The sequence below is a fragment of the Sprattus sprattus genome, assembly GCF_963457725.1.
Source record: "Sprattus sprattus genome assembly, chromosome: 6".
NCBI classification, from domain to species: domain Eukaryota; kingdom Metazoa; phylum Chordata; class Actinopteri; order Clupeiformes; family Clupeidae; genus Sprattus; species Sprattus sprattus.
The window spans coordinates 27,762,390-27,776,790 of NC_137925.1; the positions used below are offsets into that span (position 1 = coordinate 27,762,390).

Below are 14,401 nucleotides of genomic sequence, written 5' to 3' on the forward strand. Positions count from 1 at the left end.
TAAAGACTAACTTTCAAACTGTTTTGTTTACGGATGAGTGCCGTGCAACCCTTGATGGTCCTGATGGATGGAGTAGTGGATGGTTGGTGAATGGCCACCATGTCCCAACAAGGCTAAGATGTCAACAAGGAGGTGGTGGAGTCATGTTTTGGGCGGGAATCATGGGGAGAGAGCTGGTAGGCCCCTTTAGGGTCCCCGACGGTGTGAAAATGACCTCGGCAAAGTATGTAGAGTTTCTGACTGACCACTTTCTTCCGTGGTACAAAAAGAAGAGCCGCACCTTCCATAGCAAAGTCATATTTATGCATGACAATGCACCATATCATACTGCAAAGAATACCTCTGGGGCATTGGCTATAGCAGCCAATGCCCCAGAGGTATTCTTTGCATAAAAGAAGAGAAACTCATGGTGTGGCCCCCATCTTACCCTGACCTTAACCCCATTGAGAACCTTTGGAGCATCATCAAGCAAAAGATCTATGTGGGTGGAAGGCAGTACACATCCAATCAGGTGCTCTGGGAGTCTATTATTGCATCCTGATAAGACATTAAAGCAGAAACAATCAAAGAACTCATGAGTTCAATGGATGCCAGAATTGTGAAGTTGATCAAAGAAGGGGTCCTATGTTAACATGTAACTTCACCTGTTAAGATGTTTTTGATTAAAACTTTTTTTGATTTCAGTAAATATGGCCTCCTAATGCTGCAAATTCAACAAATGACAATTTTTAGTTCTTTACAACCTATAAAATATCTTGAAACTCTGAGACTTCGAAACTCTGCATAATAATTTGGAACACTGCATTTTGAGTTTTTTAATTTAGGAAAAAATACTGTTATCATTGGGAGGTTTGTTCAATAAAATTTGAATTATACTCTTACAGTTGATGACTTGAAAATTATACTGACTGAATGTGCATTACTATTTAGGAAAATCTGAGCAAAGTGTAATTTGCATAATAATGTGGAACGCGGTGTAGTTACGATAAATATTTGACATATCTATTTTTGTCTCAAAAAAAGTCTAGACACATTTTAATATTATCTGATGACTTAAGCTCTTTTACATTTTAAAACCCAAACTGCTCACTGGTACACATATCATGTCTGAGGAGAGTGTGACCCTTGAGTCACCCCTGATGTTCTGATTCGTCTCTGAGCTCTCATGTTCAAATCTGCTGCTTGTAAAAACAGCTTAAGTCTTAATACAGCAACCAAAAACATCTTCTATTTACATGTTCTACAACTACAAAGCCAGAGACAGTTTATCCCGAAGATGTTCAATAAATAAATTAAAAAAGGGTTCCAATAAAGAGACAATATTTCATTTATTTTGTTGTCTTTATTTCTCTGTTGTCTCATGAAAAAAAAACCTTCAGCTTCAGTAAAGGGATGAAAAAGGGTGAAACACAACCTCTTTCCTTTCGAAATGCCTTCAGCCCACACTGTCTCCCCCCCCATACGCGTTGAGTCTCAACCAGGCCAGTAATCACTAATGCATACAAAGCTTCACGTTTGCCAACCTCAAGAAGTGTGCATCTAACATAAAAACATTTTAAACACAAAACATTTCAGTGGTCACAGCGGTCTTGATCATTAAATGGAATGCTTTTTTCATTCCTTTGTTCTCAACTTTAAAAAGGAATTGCATCGTGTCCGTATCCACCGTTTGCCAATTAAAATGCAACCTTTAATCTTAGTTCATAGCCCTAAGAACACTTATAAGGCGTTATAAGGCCAGGGTGGAGAGGTTATTAAGCTAGCGTGGTAAAAACAGTGGTACTATGTCTAAACAACAATCGTATGCTTGGCTAGGACTTCTTTGAGGACCTGAACCACATCATTCTTCTATCTGCCCGAGACCAAGTGCACTGATTTAACTCTCTTAGAAACACCAATTACTCCGAATAACACTTCAAAAGCTGAGAGTTAAGGGTGAGGTGTCTTAAAAGCTAATGTTTAGTCAGGGGGTTCCATTCGTGATTGCTGCAGAATATGTCTTCTTAGAAATGACAGTCTGTCAACATTCACCACCCACCCACACAGCGTTGAACATTCCACAGGCAGGTATCCACCCAGACACAGCGAACAGTCTGATGGCATCGACACAAAGCCACAAAAACACACACACACACACACACACACACACTGCAACAACACACACCTTTTACGCCAGTGGTTCCACACAAGGTGAGCATTACTCCCACAATGTGTACTATGTGTGGACATCATCCACTGTAACAGGGCACCTCAGGGAAAGCAAACCCAGATGTACACTCATGCGTCTCTCCACCCTGTCTTTCCTTTGCTCAAACACACAGACATGCACAGTCTCAGATCATCAGATCCTCTACAGTAAAAGATGACATCTTATGTCAGCCCACAACATTTCAACACCAACCCAAGCACTAGCCCTGCAATGATACAGCAATAAAAAAAATACATCTAAAAAGTGCACAGAAACGTTTGACTCTACCGCCACCTTCAAGTCACTACTTATTTGATTCACTCACCATTCGGCAAAGTTCACGCGCCTTATTCTGACTGGGTTTTCGTTTAAAGCAAGAGGGAACGATGGACACCAAAATGACAACGAGTTGATAAGAAAGAACGTTTTGGAGGCTGGCAGAGTCGAAGAGGGTAAATGTCTGTTAAAAGTCATTGGATATCTTTAAGTTCCGAAACCTTAAATCAGACTAAATTCATGATGAACTGTACCAGAAGCTCCAGAAACTCTGATGGGAGTAGTGTGGCATTGAAGTGCTAACGGCCCATTCACACGGTTCATTCTTTGTACTGCCCTGATAACATTACTATTCTAACGGTGTTAACATGCTTGTACTGTTGTGTATCCGACGATTCATAAATCTTTCCAGGAATCACTGGCTGGCTCATTCTCATTCATTTCATAGAATCCCAGAAATGATTGGACCTTAATAAGAGCGTGCTAGCCATGTGTTGTAGTGTTACAACACCTGAGTGGCGTCACGGCCCATTCACACGGTTCCGTCAGAATGCGTAGATCCGTTAGGGGCGACGGATCCCCATTCACTTTGAAAGGGGTGACGTCATCCTTTTCCGAACTGAATTGTGGCTCCGTTCAGTTCGGCAAAGGATGACGTCACCCTATTCAAAGTGAAAAGGGATTCGTCGCCCTGAACGGATCAACGCATTCCGATGGAACTGTGTGAATGGGCCGTGACGCCACTCAGGTGTTGAACACTCCAACACATGGCTAGCACGCTCTAATTAAGGTCCATTCATTTCTGGGATTCCCTGAAATGCATGAGAATGAGCCAGTGATTCCCTGGAAAGATTTATGAATCGTCGGATACACAACAGTAGGTACCAGCATGTTTACACCGTTAGAATAGTAATGTTAGCAGGACAGTACTAAGAGTGTTCACCTCTACGCGTGTCACTGGGGATAATACACAGGCTCAAACTGGGACATGGTGAACATGCACCTTACACTGCACTTTCTCTTCTTTAAAAATACTAAATAGTTATTACTAAATAGTTTCAGACTTCAAATGGATTCCCTTTTCCATTCTGACATCAATTAGACCAAAGGAGATAGGCTCCATGTTGGTTCTGATCCGTTAGAAGACACACAGGGGGTAAAATAGACACCAGCCATGCACATATAAATCCTGGAGTTTTGAATAATTCTGATGCTGTTTAGATTGAAATAATTTGCCAATATACAAAACAAAAGCCCTCCCCAAAAGTCTAGTGTTATTTACAAGCGTTATGAATATGGATAAGACATGTTAAAACGTTAGCTTCAGGGCCAACTTAACTGAACAGTGTACGGATTTCCCTCACCCATACTTCTTTGAGAACAACACAATTATTTTCTTAATCTTGAAATAAGACAAAGGCGCAAATGTTTTTTCCACATTTTTCCGGACAGACATTTTGCATAAAATCTCCATGTCAAACATTCAGTTACATTCCATTAAATCCTTTTTTTGTGCTGTTGAGCCATGGATAGTATCAGCCCTATTGGCTGCATGTGCTGTCCGTCAAAATAAAGATCCCTGATCAAACCTATCTCTTTGGCTGAGATCTCAAACAGGGTATATGATTGGCTGATACAGCCATCAATCAAAATATGAAAAGAGGATTTACCCCACAACAATTGCACTCTTTAAACCGTTTCCCATCTTTGCTGATTCAATTGCCACACACAGTAACTCTTTAGATAGATATCTGTATAAAATAACATTTGAATACAGAACACATAAACAAAACGTAATAAAAATCTAAGAAAAGAAAAGAAAAAAATTATTGAAATGAGTCCCGAGACCAGACGAGCATCTATAGTCATTCAGTGCTCAGTACCTGTGAAACTGATTGGTCAAGGTTTATGGGAAAAGTGAACCTCCACCAATCACAGATACTATGAGCCTGGTCTTCAGCCAATGACTGGCCATAAGTCCAAATGTCCATCCTCCCAGCGTTCAGCTCCACATTATCCCTCTCATCCCATAAATGGACCCAAAGATCTTAACACAGATATAGATTTCACCTCATATATACTTATATGCCCCACTCAAATGAGTCATTCACTGGCTGTTTGACAGTCCTTTTTCTTTTCGGATGACTGTGACAAGAGTTCACCTCCAACAGCAGTAGGACAGGAGTCTTTGATCAACCACGCCAATGCGAGTTCACCAGCCTTCGTCTCTGATAGTCTTCCTCAGCAGAAGGACTTCAGAAGCAGGATCGGAGGTCAGTGGGGTGGGGGATGGCATGGCGGTTGGCACTACACTGGTATCTCATGGGTTGTGCCCCCAATGCCAGTCACTCTCTCCACTTCCTCCCCTGTTTGAGGGGAGGGGTTAAACGATGAGAGAATGATGTGATTGGCCAGGCTGGTTGGAGTCGTGGAGCTGGTTTGGTGGGTGAGAGAGGGTGAGGGTTACCACAAACATAACACTGCACCTCCTGTCGTCATAGCGACACACTGCACCTCCTGTCGTCATAGCCACACACTGCACCTCCTGCCGTCATAGCGACGGAGATGCCCCTATTTCTACACACCTCTATGCACATTAATTTCCGCCCTGAGGGGGACAGTCATTCAAACGACGACAAACATACAGTCACAGACATACAAGAACACACACACACACACACAGCCAATGCATGCTGTGGAAACAGAGTAAAAATAGAGGCGAAAGGACGATAACAATAGCCCTTCAAAAGTGTGGATTACAAAACTGAAAAGCGCTAGTGGCTGTTTTGCCGACCACTGGTGAACCTGACCTGACTGGAGATGAAGGAAGGATGGTCTGGCTCAAACTGCCAGTCACAGCCAGATGAAGAAATACAAAATAAAATAAAAACATGGCTGCATATCTGTGTTTTATGGTCATGTTCCAAATGAATTTATGATTATTATGCTAGTGATGCAGTTATTAAAAAAGAGTTATAGAAGAAGGCAGAAACCATGAATGAAAGAGTCAGAAGGAAGGAAGGAAGGAAGGAGAGAGAGCAAAGTTCACAGGTCAGAGTTCAGAGTGGAAAGAAAGGCTCAGCTGATTGGCCGTTACTCACTTGGCCACCTGGGTCCCTCCCCCTGCCGTGGGGCGGTGGTGCTTGGACGCGGCTCCGCCCGAGTAGGACACTGATTGGCCTAGCACAGACTGGAGGGCGGAGCCTGGCGGAGGAGAGCCCAGGGAGCGAGCACGAGGAGAGGGAGGCGGGGCTTGGGCCGGGGGCGGGCTGGTGGCACTGTACAACACACGCTGGGAGGAGGAGCTTAGGCGGGCGGGGCGGGCCTGAAGAGAGCCTTCCCGCTGCTGAGCGGACAGGAAGGGGGAGGAGTATCCCAATATGGGTGGGGGCTCCTTGCTAAGAGGGGCGGGGCTGAGCGGGCCAGGCGGGGGGTGTGGCCTGGGAGGGGAGAGCTCGGGCGCGGCCGACTCGAACTCAGGGCTCTCGGACGGCGTGAGCAGGCTGTCGTATGACAGGCTGCCGTTGCGCGTCTGATTGGCCAGGCTCTTGTAGCTGGTGGAGGTGGTGGTGCCCTCCGACAGCAGCGGCCCCAGGGGGTTGTGGGTAGTGTAGGCGGAGCGCAGGCTCGAGGAGCGGGAGGCGCCCGCCGAGTGGAGCAGGGTGTCGGTGAACGAGGGATAGGAGCGCCCACCCAGAGTAGAAGCCCCCCCCAACCCCCCCGGGCCCGCCACGCCCCCCTCGACCCCCCCCAACCCTGCCCCCGCCCGGCCAGAGAGACTGGGGTCAGAGACACAGCTGTCTCCACGGGTCATCTATGAGAGACAGATATAGAGAGACAGAGATACAGAGGCAGGCTGAGTAGACAGACTAGGCAGGCAGGTGGAGCCCCCTAGTGGAAGGGGGTGAAAACAGAGGAAGATCAAGGGGACACATCATCCAGGAGCAAACCACAGTTAAGGACAGAACAGCAAGGGGAAACTAGATCAGAGTGCCCAAAACACTCACACAGATACACACCGACTGACTCACTGGAGACATCCACGCACACAGATACACACTGACTAGCTCACTGGAGACATCCGCGCACACAGATACACACTGACTCTCATACAGATACTCACTGACTCTCCCACAGATACTCACTGACTCTCCCACAGATACTCACTGACTCTCACACAGATACACACTGACTGACTCACGACTTGAGACATCCACGCACAAACACACGGGAACAAACACCGATCACAATTACACGGGACACCAGACACAGACATTACTCAAGTCTAGAACTTACTGATTGATAGACTGGCAGTAAATAAACAAGAAACAAGAAGAAAATGAAAGAATTAAATGATGGGTCTACTGAACAACGCAGAAGTGTGTATAAGTGGGCCTGCCATACAAATAAAAAGGACCTCTGCATATCAACACGTCTGTGTGTGTGTGTGTGTGTGTGTGTGTGTTCGTCTGTTTACCTTGTACGAGTGCGCGATGGCAGTGTGGTTCCTTGCTGGGCTGCTCCTAGCTAGCCGGTACTTGTTCAAAGAGGGGGTGGGTGGAGCTTCATGAAGCAAGCTGCTCTCTGATAGGATGAGGGGGACAGGTTTCAGCAGTGACAGCGTAGCATAGAACCAGTGTGTGTGACTGTGCATGTGAATATGCTTGACCTACCCTCTGTGTGTGTGTGTGTGTGTGTGTGAGTGTGCATGTGAGTAAGCTTGACCTACCCTCTGTCAGTGTGTGTGTGTGTGTGTGAGAGAGTGTGCATGCGATGCTTGACTTACCCTCTGTGAGTGTGTGGGACAGCCCAGAGTAGTATCAGTGTGTGTGAGTGTGCATGTGAGTAAGCTTGACCTACCCTCTGTGAGTGTGTGTGAGTGTGTGTGTGTGTGTGTGTGTGTGAGAGAGTGTGCATGAGAGTAAGCTTGACCTACCCTCTGTGAGTGTGTGTGAGTGTGAGTGTGAGTGTGTGTGTGTGAGTGTGTGTGTGTGTGAGAGTGTGAGTGTGCATGTGAATATGCGTGACCTACCCTGTGTGTGTGTGTAGGAGTGTGTGTGTGTGTGCGATGCTTGACCTACCCTCTGTGAGTGTGTGTGACAGCCCAGGGTAGCGCAGGTCAGGGGGTGGGGGGGGTGGAGGCTCTGCATCAGTAGACTGACTCTCCATCAGTTCCAGACTGCTTTTAGACTGAGCAGCGGACACACACACACACACACACACACACACACACACAGATCATACACACACACACACACACACAGACACACAGACACAGATCAAAGAGGGCGCGCAACAACCACAGAAACACATTACATGGAATTGCAGTACTTCGACACAAGGCATGTTCACTACTTAGACACAAGGCATGTTCAGTACTTAGACACAAGGCATGTTCAGTATTTAGACACAAGGCATGTTCAGTACTTAGACACAAGGCATGCTCCTGTGCTCGTCCAAGGCACAGGGCAATCACATACAGTACCTGCTCAATGCCATTGTCATGCCCTTTATCCGTCTCATCTTGAGGTGTTGGCCGCAAAAATGGTGGTTGGATTTGGATAGAAAGAGACTTCTGTAAGCGACCCAGATACCTAAACACACACACACACACACACACACACACACACACACACAAACGCGCACACGCACAAACACAGATAGACATGATACAGTACCTTGCATAAGTGAAGCGGCCGTGTTTCAGGTCCGTTAGTGGTTATTGACGTTTTGCACTAAAAGCTTTTATTCTGACACTCGTGGGACTGTGGGCATGTCACGTGAGAAATGTATGAATGGATATAGGCACCTGAGCACCGGGGAGGTAGTATGGAGTATGTAGAGAGGGTGAGAGAAGGAGATCACATTTTTAATCTAGGAACGAGAATTCAAACCTAAAAGCAGCGGACCCTGGATTTGTTTATTGCGCGTCACTGAAATTCAAACTCCTCTGCTTAGCCTCTCTGGTGGTAGAGTTGCCTAGTTTACCCCCTTGGATGTTTTACCCTTTTATTGCTTTTATAAATCAGTCATGGTCAATATAAGTTGGCTTTTTGGACAAAACAAATCACAAAATAGTTCTCTTTAATGTCAAATTCTACACAGTTATGTAAATTAAATAAAAATATGTAATGAAAATAAGTGAAGCATAAGTGTTCACCCCCTTTATATAGACTGACCTAATTCAACAGAGGTCCAGCCAATTGGTGCTAAAAGTCTCACAATTAGTGAAATGGGGATCAGTGTGCAGTGAATGTGTCTCAAGTGATTGTAGTATAACGACACCTGTGTCTGGAAGGTCCATTCACTGGTCAGTATTCAGTAATCAGTATTCCTGGCTATTGTTAAACCATTAAGACCCAAGATCACCCTAAGAAACTCAGAGAAAAGGTTATTGTAAAGTATAGGTCAGGGGAAGGATACAAAAATATGTCCAAGGCACTTAACATCCCCTGAAATTCTGTTCAATCCATCATCAAGAAATGGAAGGAATATGGCACATGTGTAAATCTGCCTAGATCAGGCCGTCCTTACAAACTGAGTGACCATGCAAGAAGGAGACTACTAAGAGAGGTCACCAAGACACCTATGACTACTCTGAAGAAGTTTCAAGCTTCAGTAGCTGGTATGGGAGAGACTCTGCATACCACCACTGTTGCCTTGGTTCTTCACCAATCAAAGCTTCATGGAAGAGAGCCACTGTTGAAAAAATGCTCCACTTTGGTCTCATCAAACCACAGAACCTTCTTCCACTTGACCATGGAGACTCCCACATGCCTTTTAGCGAACTGTAGTCGATCCTTTTTTTCAACAGTGGGTCTCTTCCTTAAAGCTTTGATTGGTGAAGAACCCAGGCAACAGATGTTGTATGCAGAGTTTCTTCAATCTCAACTGCTGAAGCTTGAAACTCCTTCAGAGTAGTCATAGGTCTATTGGTGGCCTCTCTTACTAGTCTCCTTCTTGCACGGTCACTCAGTTTGTGAGGACGGCCTGATCTAGGCAGATTTACACATGTGCCACAATCAATAGCCTTTTCTCTGAGTTGCTTAGAGTGATCTTGGGTCTTAATGGTTTAACAATAGCCAGGAATACTGATTACTGAATACTGACCAGTGAATGGACCTTCCAGACACAGGTGTCGTTATACATACTGTTGAATTAGGTCAGTCTATATAAAGGGGGTGATAAAGGGGGTGAATACTTATGCAATCTCTTATTTTCATTATATATTTTCATTTAATTTACATTACTGTGTAGAAATCTGTTTTCACTTTGACATTAAATAGGGCTTTTTTTGTGATTTTTTTTGTCCAAAAAGCCAACTTATATTGACCATGACTGATTTATAAAAGCAATAAGAGGGTAAAACATCCAAGGGGGTGAATACTTATGCAAGGCACTGTACATTAGAAAGTTGCCTTAATAATTAAATGATAAACTCAAAGGACAAAAATAAAAAAAATACCAAATATATTACATAGTGTGACTTCTGACAAACAAGGACAACCAATATGTGAACATACCTTCAACGTATGTATAAATAAATGGAGCAACTGTCTTAAGAAAGTCTAACAAGACAGATACAATCAGGCAAGTAAAGAATTTAACAAGACTGATGCAATCAGGCAAGTAAAGTATCTAACAAGAATGGTGACACTTTGTATTAGCCGTGTTCCAGAATGTGTATCAGCAGTGTTCCAGAATGTGCGTGTAAAGTTGGTCAGTGGAGCGGCAGGAAGTGTGAAGCGCTAATGAACCTGGGAGTTTGGGAGCTGCACAGCACGTGGGACACATTCCTGGAACAGCCTCTGGTGAAGGGGTTCACGCCGCCCTTAAACTTCCCCGTCACCTGCAGAGATGCACAGAGAGAACTTACATTGACAAGAGTTTAGAATTTACATTATGCAGTGTCACTGGTACGACAAGCTGTAATTTTTCCTGTCGATTTCACCCCCACTTGGTCCTGCAGAGCTATAGACATGATGATCATCTGATGTGCTTAAGTGCTACCTCCTCATCTCTCTCATCTGATGTTTATAAATGCTACCTCCTCATCTCTCTCTCTCTCTCACCTGATCATCTGATGTTTATAAGTGCTACCTCCTCATCTCTCTCTCTCTCTCTCTCTCACCTGATCATCTGATGTTTATAAGTGCTACCTCCTCATCTCTCTCTCTCTCTCACCTGATCATCTGATGTTTATAAGTGCTACCTCCTCATCTCTCTCTCTCTCTCACCTGATCATCTGATGTTTATAAGTGCTACCTCCTCATCTCTCTCTCACCTGATCATCTGATGTTTATAAATGCTACCTCCTCATCTCTCTCTCACCTGATCATCTGATGTTTATAAGTGCTACCTCCTCATCTCTCTCTCTCTCTCACCTGATCACCTGATGCTTTTAAGTGCTACCACCTCATCTCCCTCTTCTGATCATCTGATGTTTATAAGTGCTACCACCCCCCCCCCGCTCTCTCTCACCTGCTCATTGGTGGTTCGCCCCCGCACCACCAGCACCATGTGGAATCCAGTCAGCCCAGCCACTGGCACCAGGAAGAGGCCAGCCACACACATGACCGCTATACTGGGACGAACCGTTAGGGAACCATACACACATGACCGCTATACTGGGCCCAACCGTTAGGGAACCGTTTGAAATACACACACAACCAATATACAAACATGACACACCCCTTTGGTAAACTCTAGAAACCCAAGGGGGGTAGGGTTTGGTTTTAGAAGGAAAGGAAGCTAACACACAAACTAAACATTCTGTACACACACACGAGTTCAGAGGCATGACCTGACTGTTGCAGGGTTCTAACAGACGACACGCTGCCCGTCCAATGGGAGAAGGATACGTGACGACGGACTGGGGCGTGTACAGCTGGTGTTTGTGGTGCAGGATGAACAACAGGCCGAAGCCAAACACGCCCATGATGTGGACCGTGAGTGACAGCAGGAACAGGAAGAAGTGGCGATAGTTCCGCCTCCCGATGCAGTTGTTCACCCAGGGGCAGTGATGGTCAAAATCCTACACACACACACACACACACACTGTTAATGTGTTACGACTGCTTTGTGTGTGTGTGTGTGTGTGTGTGTGTGTGTGAGAGAGAGTGTGAGCATGTGTGTGAGTGTGAGTGTGTGAGAGTGTGTGTGTGTGTGTGTGAGAGAGAGAGTGTGAGCATGTGTGTGTGTGTGTGTGTGTGAGAGAGAGTGTGAGCATGTGTGTGAGTGTGTGTGTGTGTGTGTGTTCAAACCTCGACGCAGTTGTCGCAGACGGAGCAGTGTGAGCAGCGGGGGGGGCGGTAGAACCGGCAGGTGGAGCACCACTTCATGCGCACCTGGATGCCGCGCACGTCCACCGTCTTGTACAGCGGCGCCCGGAAGTCATCCTCTTTGTCCTCATCCTCCTCCGCTACGCACACACACACACACACACACAGGGAGACACACACACAGGGAGACACACACACAAGCACACACACACACACACACACAAACACACACAGGGAGACATTACATTCCAGCAGGACTAACCAGCTCAGCCTGCAGGAAGAAATACAAACGATCTTCTTTTTTCCCATCACGACAAGCACACACATGCCAAACAAAAACAAGCACACAGTCACACACTCATATGAAACATACAATGATGCTTGCTGTACCTCTGGGGAAGATGCCGGGGTCCATGAATGTGGCCATGCAGAAGTTGGACAAGGTGAAGAGGAAGACTAGTGCGTTGTAGAGCGGGACAATGGAGGAGTACACCCCAGACAACCAGGGACACCTTGAGAGAAAGACAACAGGAGAGAGAGAGTGAAAGTGTGTGTGTGTGTTTGTGTGTGTGTGTGTGTGTGTATGTGTGAGAGAGTGATCAACAACAGGAGAGAGAGAGTGAAGGTGTGTGTGTGAGAGAGAGAGTGATCAACAACAGGAGAGAGAGAGAGTGACTATGAGTGGGATTGCGCCAGAGTTTAATTCTGGGGATGTGATGGTGTGTGTTTATTGTGTCCTGTGGCTGATAAACTCACGTGAAACACAGGAAGAGGGTTGTTGAGCCCACTAAGAATGCCGTCGCCGCGGTTACGGGGACGTAGCGACTCGGGCGGAATGGGCTGGACGGGGAGGAGGGGGCCCCTAAAGCCCCGCCCATGCTCAGACCAGCGGGCATGGAGAGAGAAGAAGAGGTAGAGCCAGAGAGGGACAGAAAGAAAAGAGAGAGAAAGGGGTAGGATATGGATGTGTGACTGAGAAGATCAAAAAGACAAGGAACTATGCCCTTGTGGTTTGAGGGTGGAGAGTGTTGCCATAGTGAAGATCAAGAGGACAGAGGACAGAGGAAGGGTGAAGGAGACACAAGAAGAAGGACAACAAAGACAGGAGGATTAAGTGTTTAGGGGAAAACAAGGGGGAAGTCTTCTGTGTTGTGTATGCCCAGGAGAGGAAGATCTGTGTTGTGTATGCCCAGAAGAGGAAGATCTGTGTTGTGTATGCCCAGAAGAGGAAGATCTGTGTTGTGTATGCCCAGAAGAGGAAGGTTGTGGCACTATCAGAGCAGCTCAGGATGTGTGCGTCTCCAACTTAGCAGGATAGAAACTATGTGAGAATACTATTAGATATACAAAACTATGCTCTAATGATGTGGCAATAAAAAAATAGCTGCCACTTGCATTCAAATAGATTCAGCATGGCTTCATTGATACTTAGTTTGGTGTAAGCACAAAAAATAAACATTCGTCTCTCAACTAATATTGACCAAAGAGCAAAAAGTGAGTGTTGCTGTTAGTCAATGCTTGAATAGATGTGGTGTGTACATGTATATATGTCTTTGTATAAATCAACAAAACATTGGTCAGGCAAAACGACCAAAAAATATATCTTAAAAAAAGAAAATGTACTATAAAAACAATAAAATGAAAACAAAAATTTAAAAGACAGGAACAGTTATTCAGCGTCCTTGCTCCAATGCAGCGGCAGCATCATTAAGGAGACTGTAGTGCGATGCTCGTCATGCCAGCCTTGAACAGCCTCTTCCTCTTCAGAGCTCCGTGCCGTGTGTGTGCCCTCGTCTGTGTGGGTCTTCCTCGCCCCCCCTGCCAGTCTCCACACGCATCGCCAACCCAAGGGCTCGCTCCCGGGGCAAGAACCATTTTAAATCTGCATTGTGTCCCATTGGGGCCTTTCTTCTCCAGCTGGTCCACTAACAGGTCAACGGCCGCTGGGAAACATTGAGGTGATCGGAGGAGGTGTTTGCACCTCTTTGCATTGGTCCTGTAACACAGAGCACATGAGAGGACATCAATGCCAACCTGTGTACGAGGGAAAGTGCATCCACATGGTGATCCTTCAGATATCTCTTGTCTTGTGGTTGTATGCAAGACAGCATCCAGTGCCATGTGGGTTAGAGCAAGGTATGTAGGTGAGAGCAAGGTATGTAGCTCCTAAAAATGTACACACAGGTTTTCCTGGTCTCAATGACATTTTGTAGTATAATGGGCATATTTTACATTACGTTATCAAATAACATACAACTTGTGAAGTTGTTCAATTGCTGATTAAATGTAGTCAAGCGCTCTCTCCTAGTGCTGACAGGACGTAACATTTAAACGGTGACTCTTGCCACAGCATACACAAAAAACAGTCAGGCATGCAAATCTGGGTTTAGTGCGTGTTACGAGTCTGTGTTGTAACCTGTCCACACGCTGATGTGCGTCCCTCTACGACTGTGACTCACAGGAAAAGGGTGTGACTGTGCTTCTGAACATCAACCACTTACTCACACAAGCCATGCTATCACTATCAGTCTCTCGATCACATTAATTCTTCAGGCAACCTCGGGCAGGGGCAGCACTGCACTCGCTGAGAGTAACTCTTGTGGTTGTATATTCAATACATCAACATCACACATAACCTACATTCACTTGTTCTCTC

At 45.6% G+C, this 14,401-nt stretch overlaps 1 protein-coding gene across 1 annotated transcript; it reads right to left on the reverse strand.

Moving 5' to 3' along the window:
• Positions 1-3,339: 3,339 nt before the first annotated feature.
• Positions 3,340-13,081, reverse strand: zdhhc5b (zDHHC palmitoyltransferase 5b). The gene is made up of 10 exons (XM_080841032.1): positions 12,502-13,081; positions 12,136-12,257; positions 11,728-11,885; positions 11,326-11,498; positions 10,946-11,048; positions 10,222-10,313; positions 7,950-8,058; positions 7,546-7,654; positions 6,942-7,048; positions 3,340-6,278 (listed from the first exon to the last, which is right to left on the reverse strand). Exons 1-10 carry the CDS (start codon positions 12,639-12,641, stop codon positions 5,562-5,564), a joined length of 1,830 nt encoding a protein of 609 aa, XP_080697158.1. The 5' UTR covers positions 12,642-13,081; the 3' UTR covers positions 3,340-5,561.
• Between the last annotated feature and the right edge of the window lie 1,320 nt (positions 13,082-14,401).